This window comes from Lithobates pipiens, unplaced genomic scaffold, assembly GCF_037356315.1.
Source record: "Lithobates pipiens isolate NorthernLeopardFrog02 unplaced genomic scaffold, aLitPip1_a1.2 Scaffold_8, whole genome shotgun sequence".
Lineage (NCBI taxonomy): Eukaryota > Metazoa > Chordata > Amphibia > Anura > Ranidae > Lithobates > Lithobates pipiens.
The window spans coordinates 432,760,127-432,787,928 of record NW_027507903.1 but is presented as its reverse complement, the minus strand read 5'-3'; the positions used below and the strand labels follow the sequence as shown (position 1 = coordinate 432,787,928).

The window sequence follows — 27,802 nt, the reverse complement described above, 5'->3', positions numbered from 1 at the left end:
CTTGATGGTTCTAGGTACACCTCTGATTTGTAAGATGCTAAGACATTGGAAAGAAGGGGATAACTATATGAAAGATGCATCTTTATGCTCCAAAAGGTGCAAGTGATAATTGGGGGGAAAGGGAAAAAGTGGCCCCCAGCTGCCCCTCCTGTGTATAATAGGATATGGGAGGCTAACCTAATGGCACTTGGACACCCTTGCAACAACCTGTGCAGCTTCAGCTATTACTCCTTTGCTTATACAGGCTCCATGGTTGATTAGACCCAGTCACTAAATTTTCTATGGCTTTCCCATTCACATAACCTGTATATAATAGCTGAAATATATATACAGTACATTTGCTTTTTACATGTCATTATAGTGTTAAAGTAATGCACATACATGTATAATCCATCTACTCTGGTTATGCTGTCGCTGTTTATCATAAAGATGGAGACACATCTCAGACACTGCAATTTGTCAATGATGTCATTGTCCAGCCTCCTATTTATTATCTCTTCTAACAATACCATGGTGGCAATGTCTACCTTATTACTATTATAAACCATCTTAAGTACCTCCTTATTACTATTATAAACTATCTTAAGTTCCTCCCCTTCGCCTTAACTTTCATCAGAGGCATCCTAACACAGACTGGTAGTACTAAGTAAGAACAGAGGGGTGTTGTCTGACCAGGTCTGTTAGATCACAGATTGCACTAGTCTCTGTGGTCAAACTCACATGCCCATTGGACTGTGTAGTTATCTTTAAAACACTGGTTGGCTGTTGTAACCGGTAGGTGGAGGTAAGACAGTTACGATGGGGGTTGTTAGTACAGTTCCCATCTGACTAAATATCCATTTCCATTACAGTGAAGGTGTACTATTGTTTCCAATATTGTTTGTGTGCATAAGCAAGGTCCAAAATGGTAACAAGGCAAATCTGACATTTGCCAAAAGGGCTGGTGTTTCTGACTGGTCTTCCCTGTGTATGTTGAACATGTTGAACCATCAGCATTTTGGCCCTGCAAAGGCACTAGTAAACCCATCCATAAAACAGTTTAATTTCCATCACGTGCCGGAAATGTAACACTCCCATTGGTTATGCGCTCAACCAAGCTGTCAAACCATCCAATAGCTGGTGTCATAACTGATCACATGTAGAGCATCATGGCAGTTGTTGATTAAACAAAGGCAAAGATGGCAGCTTCCTTGGCTGAAAATGATAGGAGGGTTTACTTACACTTTAATAGCCATGTAATGTTGGGTGGAGCTCAAAACAGATGTTACATCTATCTGTCTGTCTTTAGCACACTGTTGCAAACTGTTCCAAACTGGCCCTTCAGGGAATATTCAGCAGGCATAAGGAACACATGCTGAGGGGGTTTCTTATGAAATGTTTAGATTCAAGGCTGATAACAAAATTAAAGCTGAAATTCAAGGTGAATAAATTTACAAGTAAGCCCCAGATGATGACCAAGGTGCCTCTGAGCACATAATTCTATTGTAAAAAATCTGAAGATTGAGGCATGTATTAAAAAATATAGTACACTGAGAAGGGGTGGAGCACATACTAGTCCTGATTATTTAAATTTCTGTACACCTTATCAGTGAGTCCCGTAATAAGTTTTTGATTTTTTGAGGCTTTTGGGTTGTTACATGTTTATTTAAAATGCATATTGTGCTTGCAGGAGTTATATCTTAACAGGTAACAATTTATGGGTTAGATTAACTGAATTTCAACAATGTATTTCAGTGTGTTTACCATGTTATAAATCATATATTCTCTTGGGTATTTCCACCATACAGAGCCCGTCAAAGGTCATCTCGTAGACATCAACGTGACCGAATGCCTGAGTGCAAAGACTGGAAGAACGTGACTTTGGATGGGGATGTAAACAGCATTGAAAGCATAGAGACTTGGAGCGAGTTTGTGGAGGGGCGGAATAAGGTATCCAGACAGCCTTGGGGTGATATTCCCTGATTGCATTGCACTTCCTAAAGTCATCCTGGCAGGAACAATCATGTATTATTGGGGAAGTCAATTATCCACAATACAGCAACATAAGCGCCTGCACTCAATCTATTTTTCAATCAAGGAAATGCCCAAAAAAAATGTCATAGAAGAAAGAAGAAACACTACAGGGGTAATTTTCCTGGGTTAAAAGTGCAGTTCTAATTGAAGCATTACATTTAATCCTTCACAATATGAAAGTGCTATTCAAGCATAACAAATATTGGATGGTGCACAAATCTGAATATAATAGCAACTCAATGCCAGAATGAATCTAATGTAGCTAGGAAGATATCAATTAGACATAAAATGACAACAATAATTTGAATACAATAATAATAATGATAATCTGTACACATTGTAAATCCTTAAAACAAAATTAGTTTCTTAGAAAAAATTTATAAATAGGCCCTGTACTGAGTACATTTAATTTATTCTCCATGGTAATCAGATAAATATCAATAATACATATAGAGCTAGTAATACCATGTATACTACTACATCAAATTATTATTTCTGTACTTGTTGATATTAATAGAATTCTCTACAATTTTTTTATATTTAATGATAAATCTCACACTATGCATTCAGGGACTTTATAAAGGGACTTTATAAAGAGAGAGCAGATATTGTTTAATGTGTTCCATTTTATTCTGCTCAGCCATGCACACCATAGTCTGCATTTTATGACAATTCATAAAATGCAAGTTAAAGTTTTGGACTTGAGGTAGCTCTCCTTTTAGCGCAACAGAGAAAATTCCGTGATTAGACGTGGGCTGATCATGTAAAACTGGTCATACATGGAACAAAATTTGGCCGGTTCAGCAGGGACTGGCTGAATTTTGATCCATGTATGGGCACTCTGGTTATACACAAGTCAATTTATGTACAACCAGCCTGTCTGGTTTTTCCCAAGCGATTAGTATCGCTGGCCATAGCCAGTAACACTGATCATTGTGTTCTGCCGGCAGGGAAGGCTCCCCGCTAAAGAACACAATAGTGCTGCTGGGGGGGGGGGGGGGGGGTAATTGAGCAATTTGCTTGGGTGGAAGGAGAGAAAATTGCATAATCTATTGCCTGCTTAAATGTGACTTTGATGGGTGACATGACCTGACTCCTCAACTTTTTTTTTTTCAACTCCTCCTCCCATCTATTATTACTGCGCTATGCCATCTTTAAACTTTCTAAGCCACTGGGCTTAAGAAATGTGCATTTTTTTTCAACACATGAGCAAAATTAACCACTGAACTGTTCACCAAAGAGGTTTTTTTTTGTCTTAAAATACACTAGTACTTTCATTATTCTATGGAAATTCTTGAAATCTTAAAGAGCAGACTAAAATATGTAATAGTATAAAGGTTTTGGATCTGTTATGGATCATAAGGAAGAACTGACATTTTTATGTGCATATTCTTGTTCATTTACCCAACATTACAAATACCAAAAGATGGCATAGTTCATTTATTTTATTATTTGTTAATCTAAATTTAAAAAACAGTGAGAAATAGTATTTCCCTTTCTGAAGCAAATGTATTAAATTGCTTGGGGTGTATAGCTTTTGCTTATTCCTGATCAAAACTGTTGATACATACCATTTTCTAACCAAGCTAATGGTATAAATAGACAAAGGGGATTTTAGGCAGACTTTTGAATATTCTGGAATGCTCTAGGTCAGTGATGGCGAACCTTGGCACCCCAGATGTTTTGGAACTACATCTCCCATGATGCTCAGCTACACTGCAGAGTGCAGGAGCATCATGGGAAATGTAGTTTCAAAGCATCTGGGGTGCCAAGGTTAGCCATCACTGGTCTAGGCTTTAGGCATAAATGAAGTAAAGAGGGTATACCTCCATGATCTAATTCAGTCCAAATATAATTGATACATGTCATGCCTTATTTCATGCCTGTGTATCTGTAATAAGATATCAAGCAGAAGCAGAATGAGTACAATTAGCCCTTGCAGACTTGACCTTTCTAGGAGAGTTTCCCTTAACCACTTTAAGACCAGGCCTCTTTTTTAGATGTGGTGTTTACAAGTTAAAAACTGTTTCTTTTGCTAGAAATTTTTTTTACATTTTCTTTCTCTAGCATCCTAGAGAATAATATGACGGTCATTGCAATACTTTCTGTCACACCGTATTTGCGCAGCAGTCTTACAAGCGGACTTTTAAAAAAATAAATCAACTTTTTTGAATTAAAAAATAAGACAACAGTAAAGTTAGCCCAATTTTATTTTTATATTGTGAAAGATAATGTTACGCCATGTAAATTGATACTCAATGTGTCACGCTTCAAAATTGCGCCCACTCGTGGAATGGTGACAAACTTTTACCCTTAAAAATCTCCATAGGCGACATTTAAAAAATTCTACTGGTTGCGTGTATTGCATTACAGAGGAGGTTTAGGGCTAGAATTATTGCTCTCACTCTACCGATCATGTTGATACCTAAAATGTGTGGTTTGAACACTGTTTTCATATGCGGGTGCTACTCATGTATGTGTTCGTTTCTGCACGCGAGCTTGGTGGGACAGGGCACATTTAAAAATGTTTTCTTTCTTTTATTATTTATTTTAACTTTTTATTTTTAAACTGTTTAAAAAATAAAAGTGTCACTTTTATTCAATGTAAACATCCCTTGTAATAGAAAAAAGCATGACAGGACCTCTTAAATATGAGATCTGGGGTCAAAAAGACCTCACATCTCATATTTACACTCTGCGGTTGGCAAGTGGTTAAGGTACAACATGAACAATGGAGTTTAATGGATCTTTAATGAGAAATCCAAGGGCAGTTCTGTATTGACTATTAGACATTGGTGTTCAACTAACAGGATCCCTAGGCTGCAGTGTCATTTCGCATAAGGGGTGCATATATAGCCTTCTACTACCCCATTACAGGGGATGACACAGGGGATTCCTTGTTTGTCCCTTTTTGCCAGTTAACTTAACTTAAAGTATATGTCATGAGTCTGCAGTAATGTTCATATCTGCCTACCTCTCTGTTGTGTTCAGCCTGTTGACCTGTCTACTTAAGTAATCTTCCCTCAAGCATAGCGCCACCCCAGCCTCTAACAGGGAACACTATATTAACCTGTGCACTGCAGCCAAGCCTAGCTGATTAATATTGTGTATTTGGCTTCCTGTGTGCTTCTTGCCGTGTGCTCTATGTCTGATTCTGTTTACCGTCCTTGGTTTGTTCTTGACTATCCTTGTCTGCTTCATACCCTGACCTTTGGTGTGTTCTTTGTCTACCCCTGCCTGCTCGTTGCCCCTACCTTTTGGCTTATATCTTGACTATCCCTTGTTGTCCCGGTCAGCTGCTCCCTCTCTATCCGCCAGTAGCCTACCGTGAGCATGAGCTGGGAGACCCTGGGGGCCATGACCTGGAGCCAGATGTCCTGTTACCTCTTAACACCCTCACACTACACTCATTACTATAATACTACTACTCATTTGTATCCATGTTTTAACAGTTTGAAAATCGAATATATATATATCATGGAAATCTATCTTATGTAAATAACAAGAAATGTCTGAATTGTATTATATATCTCTCCATTATTAATGTGTGCACCTAATTTTTCCAGATTTTTTTTTGTATAAAAATATCAGGGACCGTATCTGTATTTAGCATAAGGGTTCTGTCACATTTAGTTACACCTCTTACCATGAGTTTCTGGATAACAAATACTGTATGCATTGTATATTTTGTAACAGCATATACAGTGCCAAAATCAAGGCAGATTTACTTTCACTAAAAGTGACATTTTGGACATTCACTTTCTCAAAGCTATAATGATGTGTTTCAGCACCTATTAACAAATGGCCCTATAATTAGATCCTTGTGTCGTTAAAGTGAAGGTTTTCCCTTTGGTAAAGAAAGTTCCACAGCCTGCAATGAGACCCGTTTCCTGTCAGGATACACTGCAATGTCTGTATGTTGTGTTGTCAACATCTTGCAAACAGTGTGACCTATACTAACATTTGTAAAATCTGTTGACCTTTGCATGTGTTCCCTGGTGAGTTCTGGCATTGAATAGATTTCCTTGGAGTAATTACCTGCTTTCAGAGCTTAAAATTAGAAAAAAAAACAGTCACTAAAATTTAGCCACGCTAGTTAACCTCCTACTTCCTTTACTCACTTCCGTTAGAAGACCACGCCTTCATATAGCAGCTTTCCTGTTTTCTGTCACACATCTGTTCCCTTCAGAAGAAACAGGTTATTGTTGAAAGGACAGGGATGAAATGTCTTCTCAGTTCAAACTATAATTCCTAAATAGCATGCCCAAATTATACCTAGAAACTGAGTCAGGAGATCATGGCACTCTTCCTCTTTGGAACCAAGAGTTAAATGGCTCATGGATTCCCAGCACCTTACTAGAGGTGTTTAGAGTTTATTTGTATCAATTAACAAATATGAAAGAAAAACAGAAGAGGAATCCAAATCAAAATCAATATTTGGTGTGACCACTCTTTGCCTGTAAAACAGCATCTATTATTCTATGTACACTTACACACAGCTTTTGAAGAAACTCCGCAGGTAGGTTGTTCCAAACATCTTGGACAATAAACCACAGATCTTCTGTGGATTTAGGCTGCCTCAAATCCTTCTGTCTCTTCATGTAATCCTGATGTAAGGCTCGCTGATGATGAAATCATCGCTCTGTGGGGGCCAAACCATCACCTCCAGGACTCCTTGTTCTTCTTTACACAGGAGATAGTTCTTAATGCCTTTGGCTGCATGTTTAGGGTTATTGTCCTGCTGCAGAATAAATTTAGGGCCAATTGCCCTCCTCTGTGATGGTATGGCACGATGGATAATTAGCTGCCAGTATTTGTCAGCATGGAGGACACCATCTTGACCAAATCTCCAACTCCATTTGCAGAAATGCAACCCTAGACTTGCAAGGAACCGTCCCCATGCTTCACTGTTGCCTGCAGACACTCGTTATTGTACTGCTTTTTTTTCAATCCTTTGTGAACAACCTGCTTCCTGCTGCAGCCAAATATTTAAAATTTTGTCTCATCAGTACAGAGCACCTGCTGCCATTTTTCTGCACCCCAGATCCTATGTTTTCGTGCATAGCTGAAATGCTTTGCTTGGTTTCCACATCAAAGGTATGGCCATTTGGCCTCAATTCTTCCATAAAGACCACTTCTGGCCAGACTTCTCTGGACAGTAGGTGGGTGTACCTGGGTCCCATTGGTTTTTGGTTAGTTCTGTGCTGATGTCACTGTTAGACATCCTTAGATGTTAAAGGGAAGTAAGCATGATGTGTCTTTCAGCTGCTGCACTAAGTTTTCCAACCACTGTGTCTATGGTCCTCAACATTGCCGTTTCTTTGTGCTTCTTCAAAAGAGCTTAAACAGCACATCTTTAAACCCCAGTCTGCGTTTGAAATTTTTGCCTGGGAGAGACCTTACTGATGTAGTATAACTACCTTGTGTCTTGTTGCTGTGCTCAGTCTTGCCATATGATATGACTTGTGACATGAAGCTGTCTTTCGCAAACTCACATAAGTAGCAGAGTTTAGCTGTTCCTCGTCCAGTTTTAGGCCTCCTGGACAGCTGTTTCTACAGTGCCTTGCACAGGGCTTTTTTTCTCTGAGAATAGGTGCTGGAACTTCTGCTTTTTGACTCATCCCTTGTATCCACCCATACCTACCTCTGATCTCCATTGCTTGGTTCCATCCCCTACCCAACTCCCAGTACCGCCCTTTTAGAGAATACAGAACCAAGTATAATTTTGTGATTATGGAATTTGTTAATGATGATAAGAAAAGCAGTAAAATAGATGCCCTGCAGTTAGCAACAGTAGACCCCCCCCCCCCCCCCAACAACAGCGGACCACCCGCAGCAAAATACCCAGTCAGCAACGACTGATCTCTTTGCAGCCAACATCAATAGACTCTCCAGCAGCTAGCAACAACGAACCCCCTGGCCAACAGTACATTCCTCTCAGGAACAATTGACGCCCCAGCAACATAAGACCCAACTTTAGCAACAATAGATCTCCACAACAGCAACAATAGACCATCTTGATAAATATATCACCTCCAATAACAACTGATCCCCCTGCTGCCAGCTTCTATAGACTTTCCAGGACACTCCAGCACCCCTTGCCATTACATACAATGTTGGAGGTGCTAAAACTGCATTCCCCCGCGTTCCTGCTAAAAAAAAGCCCTGACCTGGCTTTTTACCTATTTTGTTACATTACAGCCTTTAGTTAATTTTTTTTAATCTGAATTATATGTGATGGATCAGAACACAATAGTCTAAGTTGGTGAAGTAAAGTTAGAATAATATATACATAAAACTATTTTTCAGAAATCAAAAACTGATAATTGGCATGTGCGTATGTATTCACCCCCCTTGTTATAAAGCCCATAAAAAGCTCTGGTGCAACCAATTACCTTCAGAAGTCACATAATTAGTAAAATGATGTCCACCTGTGTGCAATCTAAGTGTCACATGATCTGTCATTACATACACACCTTTTTGAAAGGCCCCAGAGGCTACAACATCTAAGCAAGAGGCACCATTAACCAAACACTGCCATGAAAACCAAGGAACTCTCCAAACAAGTAAGGGACAATGTTGCTGAGAAGTAAAAGTCAGAGTTAGTTTATAAAAAAAAATCCAAATCATTAATGATCCCTGGGAGCACCACCAAATCTATCATAACCAAATGGAAAGAACATGGCACAACAGAAAACCCGCCAAGAGACAGCCACACACCAAAACTCACTGACCGGGCCAGGAGGGCATTTATCAGAGAAGCAGCACACCGACCTAAGGTAACCCTAGAGGATCTGCAGCAGAGACTGGAATATCTGTACATAGGACGAAAATAAGCCGTATGCTCCATAGAGTTGGGCTTTATGGCAGACTGACCAGAAGAAAGCCATTACTTTCAGCAAAAAACAAAATGGCACATTTTGAATTTGTGAAAAAGCATGTGGGAGACTCCCAAAATGTATGGAGGAAGGTGCTCTGGTCTGATGACCCCAAACACACTGCTAAAGCAACACTTGAGTGGTTTAAGGGGGAACGGAATGTGTTGGAATGGCCTAGTCAAAGTCCAGACCTCAATCCAATGGAAAATCTGTGGTCAGACTTAAAGATTGCTGCTCACAATTGCAAACCATACAAATTGAAAAAGCTGGAGCAGTTTTGTAAGGAGGAATGGATAAATCCCAGTGGTAAGATGTGGCAAGCTCATAGAGACTTATCCAAAGCGACTTGGAGCGGTGATAGCTACAAAAGGTGGCTCTACAAAGTATTGACTTTATGGGGGTGAATAGTTATGCACATTGACTTTTTTCTGTTATTTTGTCCTATTTGTTGTTTGCTTCAGATGGCCGCCATTTTTACACACAAAAAACAATATGATAGGGGTGAATGGGCCGATTAGTCTGCCTCTTTGATTCCCCCTTTACTTTCCTTCTTTACCCATTGGGAACTTGATCCGTTTTTTGCAACCTGAGCTCAGGGGATACTAAAGAGTATCCATCACGGACTTACTTGTGTTCACTTACGCCTCAAGAATTTTTACTAAAAACACTGAAGATTTAAACTTTATGAGTTTTGTGTAATCAATCGTACCAATTTCCTCCTTTGGAAACGGTGATCTCCCTATTTGGGACACACTTTTACGAAGGAATAATTTAGAACATTATTATCAGCTCCTGAAGAAGTGTCATCGTAGACACGAAACATGTAGAGCACCAAAAATATATGTAATCGTTGACTGTATGATTGATATCCTTGATCCCTCATTTGTATAGATATATATTTTGTTTTTCTTTTTCCCTTTTGGAAATTTGAAATGGATTTTACTATGTTTGATAGGATGTCAATTAGGTCTTAAATGTGTAGTTTTAAGGAGGAAACATGTTCCCTTTTTTTTGTGTAAAAAGGAAATTGAACTTTTCCCTGTTCTTTTTAAATTGTCTTTCTTTTTTTTTTTTTTAAATAAATAGAAATAATTCTTTTTGAATATACTGGTTGTGTTCACAACTTTCTTTATGCCTAAAAAGTCCAATTGAACCCACATTTTTTCTGAGGTCTTTTTATGTGAAGGTTCTTTTATTCCTTTTTTTATTTTTCTTCCTTACTCCCCCTTCTCCCTGTCAATATTTATATTCACAAAGTGATAACTAGGACGCGGCATTTTTTCTATCAGTGTATCCACAGACACCACCCTGTGATAGATACACACTTGTTCAATTTTTAAAAATGTGTGTATATATATATATATATATATATATATATATATATATATATATATATATACTGTATATGAAAACAGAGCATTGGTCCATGAGAGAGTCAAACAAGAAAATGCAAAGTGAAGCTTTAACCTACAAGCCATACAAAAACATGTGTATACAGTCTAGTCAAGTCTAGTCTAGTCTAGTCAAGTGATTCTCAACCAGGGTTCTGTGAAACCCTATGGTTCCGTCAGAGAGTGCTAGTGGTCCCTTCAGTTGTGGCTGATTGACCTTCTATCTGCTGGTGCTTGCATAGTTCCAGGTCCAATGCCACTTAACAGAGGCAGCAGAATGACACAAGCCATCTTTTTTAGCTATCTGTAAGGGTGGCTTTCTGACCATTCTGTAAGGGGGGCACATTTCCCAATGACCAACAATGTAAGGGGCATTCCTCCCACTGACTCCTGGTGAATTCCTTTGAGCAGGTGTTCCCTGGGACCAGAAATTCAGTTTCAAAGGTTTCTCTGGGGTTAAAAAAGTTGGGAAAGGCTGGTCTAGTTGGTGACAGTTTGTGGCATACTAACCATGTAATAGATTATACAGTGGTGTGAAAAAGTGTTTGCCCCCTTCCTCATTTCCTGTTCCTTTGCATGTTTGTCACACTTAAGTGTTTCGGAACATCAAACCAATTTAAACAATAGTCAAGGACAACACAAGTAAACACAAAATGCAATTTGTAAATGAAGGTGTTTCTTATTAAAGGTGAAAAAAAATCCAAACCATCATGGCCCTGTGTGAAAAAGTGATTGCCCCCTAAACCTAATAACTGGTTGGGCCACCCTTAGCAGCAACAACTGCAACCAAGCGTTTGCGATAACGTGCAATGAGGCTTTTACAGCGTCCTGGAGGAATTTTGGCCCACTCATCTTTGCAGAATTGTCCTAATTCAGTTACATTAGAGGGTTTTCGAGCATGAACAGCCTTTTTAAGGTCATACCACAACATCTCAATAGGATTCAGGTCAGGACTTTGGCTAGGCCACTCCAAAGTCTTCATTTTGTTTTTCTTCAGCCATTCGGGGGTGGACTTGCTGGTGTGTTTAGGATCATTGTCCTGCTGCAGAACCCAAGTTCATTTCAGCTTGAGTACACGAACAGATGGTCGGACATTCTCCTTCAGGATCTCTTGGTAGACAGCAGAATTCATAGTTCCTTTTATCACGGCAAGTCTTCCAGGTCCTGAAGCAGCAAAACAGCCCCAGACCATCACACTACCACCACCATATTTTACTGTTGGTATAATGTTCTTTTTATGAAATGCAGTGTTCCTTCTATGCCAGATATACTTGGACACACACCTTCCAAAGAGTTCCACTTTTGTCTCATCGGTCCACAGAATGTTGTCCCAAAAGTCTTGGGGATCATCAAGATGTGTTGTGGAGAAATTGAGACGAGCTTTGATGTTCTTTTTGCTCAGCAGTGGTTTTCTCCTTGGAACTCTGCCATGCAGGCCATTTTTGCCCAGTCTTTTCCTGATGGTGGAGGCATGAACGCTGACCTTAACTGAGGCAAGTGAGGCCTGCAGTTCCTTGGACGTTGTTGTGGGGTCTTTTGTGACCTCTTGGATGAGTCGTCGCTGCACTCTTGGGGTAATTTTGGGCGGCCGGCCACTCCTGGGAAGGTTCACCACTGTTCCATGTCTTCGCCATTTGTGGATAATGGCTCTCACTGTGGTTCGCTGGATTCCCAAAGCTTTGGAAATGGCTTTATAACCCTTTCCAGACTGATAGATCTCAATTACTTTCTTTCTCAATTGTTCCTGAATTTCTTTGGGTCTCGGCATGATGTGTAGCTTTTAAGGATCTTCTGGTGGACCTTACTGTGTCAAGCAGCTCCTATTTAAGTGATGCCTTGATTGTGAACAGGTGTGGCAATAATCAGGCCTGGGTGTGGCTATAGAAATTGAACTCAGGTGTGGACAACCACAGTTATAGTATGTTTTAACAAGGGGGGCAATCACTTTTTCACACAGGGCCATGATGGTTTGGATTTTTTTTCACCTTTAATAATAAACACCTTCATTTACAAATTGCATTTTGTGTTTACTTGTGTTGTCCTTGACTATTGTTTAAATTGGTTTGATGTTCCGAAATACTTAAGTGTGACAAACATGCAAAGGAACAGGAAATGAGGAAGGGGGCAAACACTTTTTCACACCACTGTATATCCTGGTTAAAGTTGGTTCTCTCTTAGCCCCTGTACACACGGTCGGAGATTTCGACAACCAAATCCGTCGGATTTTGTCCGTCGGATTTTGCCCGTCGGATCTTGTCCGAAACTGTTGCATACACACGGTCGGACTAAGTTGTCGAAAAATCCGATCATTCAGAACGTGATGACGTAATTTCGTTACGATGGGACTACGTTCAGGCTAGTAGCCAATAGCTTTGATGTAGGAATTTGATCTGAGCATGCGTGGCACTTGGTCGGATCAAAATTCTCTACACATGATCGGAGTATGTCCAATTGAACCAGTTGGTCGGAAAATATTTGCAACATGTTGGAAAATTGGGTCCGACGGATATTCCGACGGAATCAGTCCGATGCATACCACACACAGTTGGATTATCCGACAACACGGTCCGATAGGACACATTCCGACGGATTCTCCGACCGTGTGTACAAGGGCTTAGGGTGTATTGTACGTATGCCAATTCATTTGTTTATTTATTGTTATTGTCATGGTCTTTGCCATGGTAAAAAGCTTTTAGCCCAAGGACCATGTGTCAAACTCTGACATTTTCGTCAAGCCCTGAAGCTAGCCGCATGCGACTGGCTGAAATATACAGCTGCTGTACACTCCTCTACCAAGCTGTACCCCGCTTTCAGGGGCATATGGAATGCAGAACTTCCTTGGCATATGTCCTTGAACGCCTATGTTCCTAAATGCATGTACCCATTAATACAGCTGCAGCCACAGTTTATTTGAGCCTGTCATAGACTTTGACAGTCTGTTGACAGAGGAGCTGGACATTGCACCTGTGCCTCCTGGACATTTAAAAACACTGGTATTATTTGGTATCTGCATGTGAACCATGTGCATGTAGTCTAAATGGGTAACTGCAACTGCAACTTTAACCCGCTTTCTCTACAGGGTGACAGAAACCTTCTACATAAAAGAAAGAGAAGCGCAACTTAGTCCAATATGCCTTTAATTAAAGCGGCGTTCCAGCCTGGGTGAAAAAAAAAATAGCTGCTGACTTTTAATATAAGGATACTAACCTGTCAAGGGACCTCACAATGTCGGCACCCGAACCTGACCCGTCCAGCAGCTCCAGCTGCAGGCACTGGCATCCTTACTAAGGGAAACAGGAAGCGAAGTCCTGCGGCTTCACAGCCTGTTTCCTACTGCGCATGCAAGGGGAGTCTTCTGGGACCTTTTTGTCTCCCAAAAGGCAGCGGAGGGAAGAGGGAGGAGGGGCCGGATGTTTTGTAGATTGCCAGCACAACGATGCAGCGATCTTACGTGGAAGTGGGAGCAGATACCTGGTTTTGACAGACACCCCCCCCCCCCCCAAAGGTGGAAAATGTGGCAGCTGAGGGGGGGGGGGGAGGGTGCGAACAAGCAGAGCTTCCACTTTTGGATGGAACTCAATTTTAAGTAAACATAAACACACACACAAGAGTATTGCACTAACAAGGAAAAAATGCATCTTAAAAACTGTCTTCCACAACCACTAGAGGCACGGCAGCCCATCTCTGGTATAGCTTCACGAGTGTTGAGCAGGAAACCCATCTCCAGTGTAAGATCTGGCTGTCACTGTTAGAAACTGTCACAAACCGCCATCTATGCTTACAGATGGTCCGATGAGGGATGAAAACCCCTTTCTTTTAAGTTTTGAATACAGATAGTTTGGAACCGCTTGTTGGACAGTTTAAGGGATAGCTGCATACACCCTGGCACATCCTTATTGTTTCCTGTTTGGAGTCTATGCTGTACATTGGCTATACCCAGGGGCGGGCTGGGCCGGGGGGCAGGGTGGCAATTTCCCCTTAGGCTGTCCTAACAATATACGTATAATGGCCGGCGGCCACCGCACACGATTTTTTTTCTTTTTGGGTCAGAGCAGGGGCTGTCAGCTGTGGCAGAGGAAACTCAAGAAGAGGCACTCGCTTATGTAGTGGAGGCGGCTCTTTTCCCATACCTCCAGTCGGTTGCGCTCACCCTAATCCACTGACAGTGGAGTGAGAGCCAACCTGTCAGCTCGTGTGAGGGATTTCCCCCCCCCCCTCCTCCTCTCCTCCGAGACTGAGTCCGAACACTTCAGCATGTGTGAGTGGCCGCCCACTCTGTTCCCTCCCCTGCTTCCTCATTGGTAGAGGGAGGGAGCCCATCAGCCAAGCCTCCAGCAGCTGCAAAGCATCGTGGGACATGTAGTCCCTATTGCCGGTGGCCCAATAGCAATTCCTGGGCGCAAAAAATTCCCTAGCCTGTCCACAGAAAGAGGACAAACGAGGGACTGCGGGGGAGCAGACTGTCACCCCATGAGGCTGATCCTGAGGATAGAGCAGAGATAATGTAAGTTTTTTTGTGAATGTGTTTTTTTTATTTTTTATTAAAAGGTCTTACACTATGAAGATTTCTCACTTCTTTCCCATTGTTTCAAGCTGGGAGCTGATATTATTAACCCCTTCATGCCTAAACAACAAAATCTTTTGTTAGAAAATTGGTTAGCACCCCCAAACATTATATATATATATATATATATATATATATATATATATATATATATATATATATATATTTTTTTTTTTTTTTTTTATTCTAGACCCTAGAGAATAAAATGGCAATTGTTGCAATATTTTATGTCACACTGTATTTATGTAGCTGTTTTTCAAATACAATTTTTTTGGAAGAAATGCACTTTCATTAATTTACCACTTCAATACCGGGCATTTTCATCCCTTTCTGCCCAGGTCAATTTTCATTGTGCGGTCATGCAACGTTGCACCCAAATAAATTTTTACCCACAAATAGAGCTTTCTTTTGGTGGTATTTGATCACTTTTGCGGTTTTTATTATTTGCGCTTTAAACAAAAAAAAGAGTGCCAACTTTAACCACTTCAGCCCCGTCCCATTTTGCTGGCCAAAGACCAGACCACTTTTTGCGATTCGGCACTGTGTCGCTTTAACTGACAATTGCGCGGTCGTGCGACGTGGCTCCTAAACAAAATTGACGTCCTTTTTTTTTACCACAAATAGAGCTTTCTTTTGGTGGTATTTGATCACCCCTGCGGTTTATATTTTTTGCGCTATAAACAAAAAAAGAGCGACAAGTTTGAAAAAAAACGCATTATTTTTTACTTTTTGTTACAATAAATATCCCCCAAAAATATATAAAAAAACTTTTTTTTCCCTCAGTTTAGGCTGATACATATTCTTCTACATATTTTTGGTAAAAAAAAAAATCACAATAAGCGATTATTGATTGGTTTGCGCAAAACTTATAGCGTTTACAAATAGGGGATGGTTTTATGGCATTTTTATTAATAATTATTTTTTTTACTAGTAATGGCGGCGATCAGCAATCTTTATTGTGGCTGCGACATTATGGCGGACACATCGGACATTTTTGGCCAATGTGTAATTTTCGATATATTTTTTGTAAAAAAAATTGCGATAAGCAGCAATAAGTTATAGCGTCTACAAAATAGGTTATTGATTTATGGAATTTTTTTTTTCTTTTTACTAGTAATGCTGCAATTTTTATTGTGACTGTGACATTGCGGTGGACAGATCGGACACTTTTGACACTATTTTGGGACCAGTGAATTTTATACAGCGATCAGTGCTATAAAAATGCACTGATTACTGTATAAATATCACTGGCAGGGAAGGGGTTAATAGTAGGGGGTAATACAGGGGTTGAATGTGTTACCTAGGGAATGATTCTAACTGTGGGGGGGGTGGGACTGACTAGGGAGGAGACCGGTCCTATATACTAGGAACACACGATCTGTCTCCTCTCCCCTGACAGGACGTGGATCTGTGTATTTACACACACAGATCCACATTCCTGCCCTGTCATGAGTGATTGCGGGTGCCCGGCAGACATCGCAGCAACCGGGTACATGCATCGGCTCCTCGGTGACGTGTACCTCAGTGTACCGCCAGGAAGCCAAGGATGTCCTATGATAAAGAGCACACTGGTGACATCAATCATAGAACCTGGTCCAGGAGGCAGGACTTTGTATGACAGAAGCCGCACTGGGTAAGCGGGAGATCTCCGCTCTGTGTTATCCAGCAGCTTTTCTCTCTCTAATCCCCATGCACTGAACAGACTGCATTGATGGGCTATGGTGAGGCTGCATTGATGGGCACTGACAAGGCTGAGCTGATGGGCACTGGTGAGGCTGCATTGATGGGCACTGATGAGGCTGCGTTGATAGACACTAGTGAGGCTGCATTGATGGGCATTGGTGAGGCTGCATTGATGGGCACTGGTGATGGTGAGCTGATTCGTGGATTAATGGGCCACTTGACTAGACTTGCCCCCCAGGCCTAAGGCTGCCAGCCCTCCCCTGGCTATACCCCAATGCGTATGAGGGATATATTGGATTTTGGTTTGATAGAAACCTTCTACCTGCAGAATTGTCACTGCAGGCAGGAACACTATTGGCAAAAATATTGTATTTATGTAGCATTTTCCCTGGCTTCCAAGGGCTGGATTGTGACCCCCAGAGCCAGGGAGAATTGACATTTCTTCTTCAGGGTGCAGGTTTATAGGCATAGTGGGTGTGGTGCAAGGTGAAAAGATTGGGCGCCAGTCACTTTTTGTAAAAATGAACAAAGAGAGTTTTATTTCTCTGAAGAGGAACAGTGGGAGTGAGGGTTAGGGCTCAAGACACCCTTAGGCAAATGCAATAGCAATTAGGCAAACTCTGTAGACAAAATAGAACTCGGCAGACAGCAATACAGATAAAAAGACCTTTAAGCCAAATGCAGCAATCTGTATCTTGTAGCAACTGCTGTCTCCTATAGCAACAGCTTCTCTCACTGTAGATCTTCCAGCTTAACTCACAGTATCCCACTGTAGATCCTTAAGCTCAGCACGCCATCCCTCTCTAGACCTCTTGGACTCTCAGCTACCTGCTGGATCCCTCGAGCTTCACCCACAGCTAACCGCAGTACTTATCTTCAAGCTTTACTTACAGCTACCCTCTGTAGTCCTTCAAGTTTTACTCACAGCTACCCGCTGTATTCCTGAGTGAGTCTCCCCTGGCTTCGGGCTTAACCTTTGCTGCTCCTCCTTTGTGGAACCCTGAACTACTGGGTAGACCTAGCAACCAGTAAGACTCCTAAATGCGCCTTGGGCTTCCGACCTAGCAGCCAGGAGCTGTTTGACACACATCCACCTAGGCCACAGCCCTGGGCGGGAAGAACCATGATCACCTGATCACCTATCCCAGCATGCACAGTGGTCAAAACAAACTCCTGCTGATTGGCTGAGACAACTTATTTACCCATAACCTGAATTTACTGTAATTCACCATCCTAATGCCAAAGGCAAGAGTGCCACCTATTTACAGAAGAGAGAGACCACCAAATAACCTCAGACTTATTACAGAAATCAGTGGATCAAACTATCAATTAGCCAGGCTGGTTACCACCTAGCACAACTAGATAGGTATTAGCAGCCCTGTTTAGGACCAGGGTGCTACATTTATAAAGCTGAACTCGAGGATAGACAAATATTGTCTAAATACAAGAGGCACAATCTTGGTGTGCTTTCTGAATTTCTTCCAGATCTGAGCAGTAATTCAGTATGAAACTTTGCCTCTGTGTAGTAGTTTCCTGTAATAAAGACCGGTCACTGCTGTTCTTTCACCTTGTGCAGGGTGACTGGTCTCATGTGTACCTCCTCCTCTAGATTTTTGTGACAGCCACAAGCATGACACCCAGAGGCATGATGGGACTTGTAGTTATGTAACAGCTGTAGGTCCGCTAATTGCATATTCCTGCATATCCCTGCTCTAAAGTGTCTGTACAGCACAGTGGTGAGGTCACTGCTACTTTTACAGGGTAATATCTGAGTTTTTGGAGTTTGGTGCACACAAAGTGGATTTATTTATTTTTTGGCTATTGAGGAATATATTTAAATGAAAATGTATGAGTTCAGCTTTAACCGCTTCTGGACCAGCCGCCGCAGTGTTACTGCAGCAGGCTGGCTCCCCTGCATTACGTTACTGTACATGATCTCGTAGGGTCTAGATAGCAGGCGCGCCCTCTGCACAGCGGGGGTGCCGATGCTTGTGGACGATGGCTGTTCTGTTCTGACAGGAGTGACAGATTGTGTGTTCCTATTAGCTAGGAACCACGTTCTGTCACATCCTGTAGTTAGTCACTCCCCCTTCAGTTAGAATCACCTCCCAGGGAACACAGTTAACACCTTCACGTCCCCTAGTGTTAACCCCTTCACTGCCAGTGACATTTTTACAGTAATCAATGCATTTTTAATTGCACTGATCACTATATTAATGCCAATGGTTCCAAAAATGTGTCAAAATGTGTCCGCCATAATGTTGCAGTCATGATAAAAATCGCAGATCACTGCCATTACTAGTAAAAACAAATAATAATAATAAAAATGCTATAAATCTATCCCCTATTTTGTAGACCGGGGATATATTAGCGGACCTCCAGCTGTTGCAGAACTACAAGTCCCATGAGGCATAGCAAGACTCTGACAGCCACAATCATGACACCCAGAGGCAGAGGCGTGATGAGACTTGTAGTTTTGCAACAGCTGGAGGTCCGCTAATTGCATATGCCTTTTGTAGATGGTATAATTTTTGCGCAAACCAATCAAAATACGCTTATTGCAATTTTTTTACCAAAAATATGTAGAAGAATACATTTCGACCTAAACTTAGGAAAAAAATGTTTTTCATATATTTTTGGCATACATATTATATCAAACAGTACAAATAATGTGTTTTGTTTTTTTTAAATTTTCGCTCTTTTTTTGTTTATAAATATATAAATAAAAACCTCAGAAGCAATCAAATACTACCAAAAGAAAGCGCTTTATTATAGCACAAAGTTAAAAATATTGATTTTTTTTTTTCAAATTTGTTGCGCAAAAAATAAAAACCGCAGAGGTGATCAAATACCACCAAAAGAAAGCTATATTTGTGGGAAAAAAGGACGTCAATTTTGTTTGGGTACAACGTTGCACGACCGCGCAACTGTCAGTTAAAGCGACGCAGTGCAGAATCACAAAAAGTGCTCTGGTCAGGAAGGGGGTGAATTCTTCCGGGGTTGAAGTGGTTAAAGAGGGGTGTATCTTAAGACAGAAATTGATGAAAGAAAAGGGGTATTGAAGAATGGAGAACTTATTCCATTTACCAAACAGATTTTTCTGACAACTTTAATCTATTTGCAAAGATCAATATTTTATATGATTCATTTGTAGACAAGCAACTAACTCAAAAATGCACGTTTCTTAGATGACTTAGGTTCTTGATTAGCCTAAGCAAGGATCTAATTGGTTTTCTACGGATTTCACTTTATATTTGTACAGTTTTTAGGAAGGGAGAATTGGAAGAAATGTTTTTGTCTATTTAGTAGCAATACTCTCTTTCCATATTTCAGACTGTGAGCAAGCTGGTGATACAGAAAGCAAACCTATCAATCATGTACAAATGTTCAGCTTTCAACAAAGCGGGGAGAGATGAGAGACTCGTCTACTTCTATGTAACAAGTAAGTCACAATGGAAATGGTTTAAAAACACAGCAATCATGCAGAGTTATTATTATTCCCTCTAAAGGTGACCTAAATGTGTAAATTCCCCAGTTAAATATGAGCTTTTCTACCGTTAAACTCGTCAGTAAGCTTTCATGATGTCAGCTGTAAAATCCTCTTTTGGTTTTACTGTGCATGTAATTTAAAGGAAAACTGCACTTAGATAAATAACAACATGACTTCCATGGCTGGTCTCCCTATATAAACACAGAACACCAATTGTTTTTATAGCAATTGTAAAGAGGTTTCAAAGTCCATATACTGTATATTCTTTTTAATCAAATGTGTTTGCCAAATGGCATTATTACCTGCATACATCACTGAGTAACCAAACATTGATGGCCTCAAAGCAGGTTCATGGTCTGCTGTGGTTATATTTACACCTTTATTTAGGTTCATTTAGGTGGTTGATTTACTTATAGCATTATTAACATCCTTGCTAACAATGACAAATGTCTTCTTCACAGCAATCCCAGATGGCTTCCGTATTAATCCCCAGCCTTCCCAGGAGCCAATAGAAGGACAGAATCTCAGTCTGAGCTGCCATGCAGATAATTACACCTATGAGAACCTGCAGTGGTATCGGCTTAACTTACTCACTCTACATGATGCTGACGGGAACCCACTTGTCCTGGAATGTAAGAACGTGCATCAGTATGCTGCCCGTATGAAAGGAGAGCTGAGGCAACAGTCAGGAACCAATACTGCAGCACTGGTACTCAATATCCCCAACATATCCTTGGAAGATGAAGGTGATTATGTTTGTGAGGTCCAGAACCGAAAAACACGGGAGAAACACTGTCAGAAGAAATATATTTCAGTACTTTGTGAGTATCAAAATTTGGCTTGATGCCCATTGGTAGATGTTGGGGTTCTTTGTTTATAGCTGAAATAGATGCAGTAAAAACCGCATGTAGTAACAGACATAGTGAAGGTGTGGAGTAAAACAAATACATTTTAGAATTACATCTAGTAAGGAACAAAATAGAAAATGTATAAATAAATTGACTGGTAAATCCTTCTATGCAAAGAATTTTAAAAATAAATAATATCAACAATTGTTTATATATATAATTGGATGATACTGGGACCACCGAATAGAGAGTCTTCAACCTTAGATCCACAAAAAATTATAAAAAGTAATAATATCATCAAATAATAACATGAAATGATGACAACTTCAGCTGGAACCTGGGGTGTTGTGTGAGAAGATGAGACTACATTGTGTAGGAAGAAGTGGTTGGTACAGGTCTGGGACCTGAGATCAACTGCGGAAGAGAACCTACTGGTGCTGTAAATGATAAATACAAAGTTAGGTTGGTGAAGAAACTTCATAAAATAGAAATGGTGGGAATGGGCTGCTTTCATTCTCAAGCCATGCAATATTGTTAGAAGACATATGAAGCAGTCTTTTCTAACCATGGAAAAGATAGACCACAAATATTAGTTCATATACACCATGTATACCCATTCATGTATGCCAAATTTACCAACTGAATAATGTGTGAAATTAATCAATTACTGCCACTAAAATAAACTGCCTATTCTATTCACCATATTTTGGTATGAAGATTACTCCAATGCCCTGTACACACAATAGGATTTTCCGACAACAAAATCCATGGGATTTTTTCCGACAGATGTTGACTCAAACTTGTCTATTGTCGGAAAATTTGAGAACCAGATCTCAAATTTTGTGTGACAGAAATTCCTATGGAAAATGTGTGATGGAGTCTACATACGGTCGGAATTTCCGACAACAAGGTCCTATCACACATTTTCCATCGGAAAATCCTGTTGTGTGTACGGGGCATTACCGTGTGATCAAGTAAAATCGCAGTAGAAGTTGTTTTGTGTTTGTTTTGTAAATTAGTTGGACAAGGGGCGTTCTGGCTTTCATTGCACATTTTCATTAAAACTGATTTAGCATACAATTGGTTGCATACAATTAACTATAACAGTAACTATATGAACTGATGACTACATTTTTTAGGTTCATTTTGCACACATTCATTTTGGTTTCTTACTAGCTTCTTGTTTGCATGTTAGTCCACTAAGTTTATTTTTAAAGTGTAAGTACTTTAAACCCTCCTATCATTTTCAGCCAAGGAAACTGCCATCTTGACTTCTCTTTAATCTTCAACTGCCATGATGGCATGATATCAAACATGTGATCAGCTATGACACCAGCCATTGTATGGTTTGACAGTTTGATTAAGAGCACAACCAATGTGACAGTTACATTCCCGGCACGTTCTGGAAATGTAATCTTTTTTTAAATTGTTAAATCAATGGGTTTACTTACACTTTAATGACAAGGCATTCCAACTGCTTCCCCTGATTGGTTGATAAGAAGTAGAGATACTTAAATAGCAGCTAATCCACTGGACCCAGTTAAAATTTTCTAAAATGTTTGAGACCCCTTGCACACTGAGGGCTTTCACACTGGAGTAGTGCGCTGGAAGTGCGCTGGAAGGACGCTAAAAAAAGTCCTGCTAGCAGCATCTTTGGAGCGGTGAAGGAGCGGTGTATACACCACTCCTTCACCACTCCTGACCATTGAAATCAATGGGGCAACTTGGCTATACCGCAGGCATAGGGCTGCTGCAGCAGCGCTTTGCGGTGGTTTTAACCCTTTCCCGCCACTAGCGGGAGGGTAAAAGTGCCTGGCTAGCAGCCGAATATTGCTGCAAAATGTACGGCAAAACGCTGCTAAAAATAGCAGTGCTTTACCGCCGACGCACCCACCGCCCCAGTGTGAAGGGGGCCTTACATTGCTTGTTTAAATGTGCCAATGGAAAGCAACATATATACCATCTTGAACCTTTGTAAAAAGAGGCAGAATGTAGAAAGGCCAGCATTATTATATACCTCTTTTTTTGTAAACCACAACCACTGATGCATATTTCAAAGGCACACCGGCCCTATTTGTCAGGAGCTACATCTTATATTCTTCACAGAGTCTTTAAGTGGCCCACCACCAGTCACATGAAGTTTAGAGGCAAAAGGCCCGTGTGAGTGATAGATACAAGCCAGCTGTTTGTCCTTCAATGTAAGTCTGAGGATTCAAGAAGAAACAACTCAGTAAAAATAACATTGCTGCTCAGAGGTTTACTTTGCCCCTCTAGTTAGTTGCCAATTCCCAACCCTGGAGAGCTAGTAAGGGGTCTTTTTTTACCAATATGCAAAGTAATAAGATACCACTTCATTTAAATGGTCTGTTATATACAGTGTATGATGGTAACGGGGTGGGGATGTACCATAAAAAAAATATGATGCACATCTTTAATAAAGCACTGCATTTCCATTGCAGCACAGGAAGCTCCACACATGCGGTTTGATCTCAATGACAAGATTGTGAATGTCAGTGACTCCATGGAGATGCACTGTAAGGCTGATGGCACCCCCAACCCCAGCATTCTCTGGTACAAAAACAACAAGCTGATTGAACAGGTCTCAGGTATGTACTGTTGTTACACTTGCATCTCAGTACTTTCAGATGAATGAGAGTGTGATGACAAGATGGTGGTAAACCAATTACTTTCTTCTTGAAACAACAGTACTAGGATTATTTACTATGGCAAATATGAATGTACAAAAAGCAGCAAGCTACAGAAAATAAAAATCAGTTGTCTTTCATGGGTCTAAGAGCCTTCTTACCACCACCTTGAAGGGGAACAGTGTTTTGCTAATGCAGGCCAAAGCAGCAAGTTCATTTTAATGCTACTCCCAGCAGCACATTACTTCACTCCTACACTGCTCCAAGTCTCTCTAGTCAGAGCTTATGCAGGGCCAAGGGCTGTCTGCCTGCCCTCATGTGACAGCCCTGGGCCAATCACCAAAGAAGTGTTAGTCACCTGCTTCCCCATACACTAAAGTACCAGGTATTTCTATTGATCCCAATGGCTGAATGGAGTTCTAGAAGAGTGAATGAAAGGTGAGAATGTGCTGCTAGGAATAGGTACATTACAGTCAATCGTAATTATATTAAGGCCTTGTACCAGTCTGGCCTTTTATTGGTTGTGGATTGCTCCCTAATTTTCTACTGTTTTAAACTGTTCTAATATTTGTATTTTTTTATGATGTAATAAAATTAATATTTTTCTTAAATTTGCTTTCTATGTGAGTTGTTTGGCACCGTAATAATCCCTCTTTTTTCGGCCTCCCATTTTTTATTACTGTCAATCTGTTGTTTTGCCCTGTGTGGGAAAAACACAGGTTTGCTTTAAACCCCTTACTACAGATTTGTTCCAGGCTTTGGAAATATGTTAGTTTTGTGGCAAATTATATTTTATATATATATAATGTGTACAGTAATGCTGCTTACACACAAGCGGAATGTCCGACAGAAAAAGTCTGATGGAAGCTTTCCATCGTATATTCCATTTGTGTGTATGCCTCATCTGACTTTTTTTTTTTCGAAAAATCTGCTGGACCTAGAAATAGGACATGTTTTAAATATTTCCAACGGATCCAATTCCTATCAGGGAAACAGATCAGTGGTGTGCCTTGTCTATGTAGGCACACCGCTGCTCCATGTCTCCTGTGAGTGATCAGTGGGTTGCGGCGGCCATCATGGTCTCCAGACCCGCTGATTGGCTCCCACTGTGTCCAATCACTGCGTGCACAAATTCACGTACAGGTATGTGAATTTGCGCAACCGGGCCATCCTGCCACAGTATATGTACGGTGGGCGATCAAGGACACTAGATGGAGCTGATATTAAATGCTTGTTTCCTGTGATCATTGGCCCCTTGGCATTTTCTCAATTTACATTCAATTCACATTCAATATTGCTCACATTCCTTTTAGATTCTAAGGCTATAACGTGCAGGGCCCTCTAATTCCTCCTGTATTGAATTCTATTGTAACTGTACTGTCTGCTCTCGTGTTGTAAAGCGCTGGCACTATAGAGATCCTGTATATTCATAATAATTTATGCAAAAGAACAACATTTTTCGTAAGCACATCTGTAGGTGTGATTTTTATGTAACATGACAGACTGGTAAAGTGCAAGTTCAAAGCTCCTCTTTTAGTTTAGTTTAGGAAAAAATATTTTCCCTTTTAATATCATATTTGTGTAAATTACTAGTGTAGCATTGTAAGACGCTTCAAAAAAGGGTGAGCCCACCCAGTTGTGTGGCAATTGCAAATTAATATTCATGATTGTCAGACTGATTCCCCTCCCTGCCAATCAGGAAGTGGGTCGTGAGACCCGTTTCCCGACTGGCCGAAAGGAGAGGCAATCCTACTGCCCGCCTAAGAGAAGGAGGGAAGAGACGCAGGGGAAGCCACACCACCGTGGAGCCAAGGAAGGAGGAGACTCCACCCGCTACCCGCTGTCCACAACCCGGAGAACCTAGATGGGGTAAGTGCAGGGTGCGACCAACTTGGGGGGGGTGCGGGAGACTAGACCTATAGACCAGACGCTGCTGCCCACCCCCCCCAAAAAAATATACCACCAGCCGCCACTTACTCTCACAATGTGTTTGTTAGGACCTGGAGATAAAAAAATGTTTATTCATACCGGAATTTATTTTTATGTATACATTATTTTTTATTTTTTTCTACAGTTTTTTCATCAAGTTGGAGTAGCATCTGATCAGAGTGTATCATATCCAGCCTCCTTCCCTCATGTATATTTGCAGCAACATATTTTTGTAATATTGAACTATTTGCTGTTATTATCAAGCAGCAGGTCACTATTACAGTAATTTGGTGCTTCATAGAGGGACCCCGTCATCCAAACCCAGCTTATACATAGAAATCCTGATTTTAGACATTTTGTCATAAGTGTGCCCACCAAATCACAAATTCAAATAATTGTAGTTTCAGAGTAAGATCGTTACAAATATGGTAAGCCCAAACTAATCAATGAAGCTGATTATTTTATCACAGCATTCTAATTATCACCATTAGCTTGTAGTACAAGCGCTGAACCCAATCATAACCTTGTGTCCACATAAGCCACGCAGTACTTAGAAATGGTGTTGGTACTCATTATGTATAAATGGTAGCTGGAGGTAAAGTGGTTAAACTGAAGTTTAGTTATTATAAGTTGCTATGCTTTTAACTATTAAAAGTTTTTTTGCATTGCCATGACAGCCAACTATAAATCGCTTTTTATGAATACATGAGCACTCAAGGTGGAATCTTAATGATTACTGGGAATTACTGCACGTCATTATTTTTTTGCTTCAAAGCAGAATTAAACCCATTGATTTTACTGTTTCCCAAAACATTTACATTCAAGGCATGTTGTCAATAAGAACTGCCACAGTTGCTTGTGCTGTCAATCATTTGTCAAATGACTGGTGTCCTAACTGATCATGTGCAGCAGCATGGTAACTGCACATCAAACAGAGGATAAGATGGCAGCTTCCTTTTCTGTAAAGGATAGGAGGGTTTAATTCTGCTTATAGGCCTCAAATGTTGGAGTACTATCGCAATAATCTTATTTTGTATTATATATTTTTTACATGTATTCATTTACTATATGTGAATTTTGTATCTGCCCAGGTATAGTCTTGGCGGAGCATAACACAACACTGAGCATCGCGCGAGTCAGAGAAGAAGATGCTGGCTCGTATCTTTGTACAGCCTGTAACGGAAAGGGATGTGTGAATTCCTCAGCCAGCGTGTCTGTTGAAGGTGTTATTAAAAGTCCATTATATTCAGTTACTTTATCTTATTCTGAACTTAAGTTATGTGTTTGCATCAAAAGAATATGGACTGTGTGATCCCCCACCCACTGTCTTTCCATCTCTCATGAATCAGACATCTCCGGCCATTCATTCTCAGGGAGGGTAGAGAGGATCTGGTTATTTACCGTTTATTTCCATTTTTCACCTTTGTTCACTTGTTATTTTATTTTTTTTCAAAATTCCATCTCCCCTATGTACCAATATAGCATTAATGTACTTATTTTGCAAAAATAAAACTGCTTTCCATTTATTCTACACACACTTACCTTGCTGTAGTCAAAGCCGTTTTAAAACACTGCTCGATTACTTCTGCCTTACTTCCTGGACAGACTTTAGGTCATGACACAGTAAAGAGTGGACCAGCTGAGGGCAGATGATGCAGGGTGTGTGCTAATGAGATCGGCTGGTCAACTTCTTCCTGTGTCATGACCTAAAGTCTGTTCAGGAAGTAAGGCAGAAGTAAAGAAGCAGTGTTTTCAAACAGCTATGAAGAGAGTGAGGTAAGCCTGTGTAGAATTAATACAAAGCTGTTTTATTTTTGCTAAATAAGTACATTAATGCTATATTGGTACATAGGGGAGCTGAAATTTAGAAAAAAGTGAACAAGGGTGAACTTATCCTTTAAGATCAATGGTAAAAAAAGCTTATAGCATTTTTATGATTTTTTTTTTGTTGCCATTTATTTAAACACTCTAAAATGCCACACATGCTATTTCTTGAAGTGATGCCGTATTTTAGTAGTGAAAACTTGCAGTATTTTAATGCCTGTGTCCTTAACAACCAGGGAATAGCTGGCTGTTAAGGAGCCAGCACCCGTCAGCATCCTTAACAGCCTCCTTAACAGCCAGTAAATAGCTGGTTGGTAAAAAGTCGACACCCACCACATATTTAACAACCATGACATATCTATTGTCGGTGGTATACCTTGCCGACAGCAGAATGTAAACAAAAGAAGCTAGCATTATTTTTTTTTTTTTTAAAACAGCGTTTGGTCACCCCACAATCCATACCAGGCCCTTATCTGATCATGCAGCTCGGCAGGCAAAGAAAGGAGGGTGATGAGCAAGCGCCTCCCCTCCCCAAAC

General features: G+C 40.6%; 1 protein-coding gene across 1 annotated transcript in view; it reads left to right on the top strand.

The window, feature by feature from the left end:
* Positions 1-27,802, top strand: part of FLT4 (fms related receptor tyrosine kinase 4) — a 354,612-nt gene that overhangs the window by 230,061 nt on the left and 96,749 nt on the right. Inside the window, exons 11-15 of the mRNA XM_077474315.1 lie at positions 1,788-1,929; positions 19,863-19,971; positions 20,481-20,840; positions 23,327-23,473; positions 26,533-26,664. Coding sequence (XP_077330441.1) covers positions 1,788-1,929; positions 19,863-19,971; positions 20,481-20,840; positions 23,327-23,473; positions 26,533-26,664 — 890 coding nt within the window. The remainder of the gene's footprint in view (positions 1-1,787; positions 1,930-19,862; positions 19,972-20,480; positions 20,841-23,326; positions 23,474-26,532; positions 26,665-27,802) is intronic.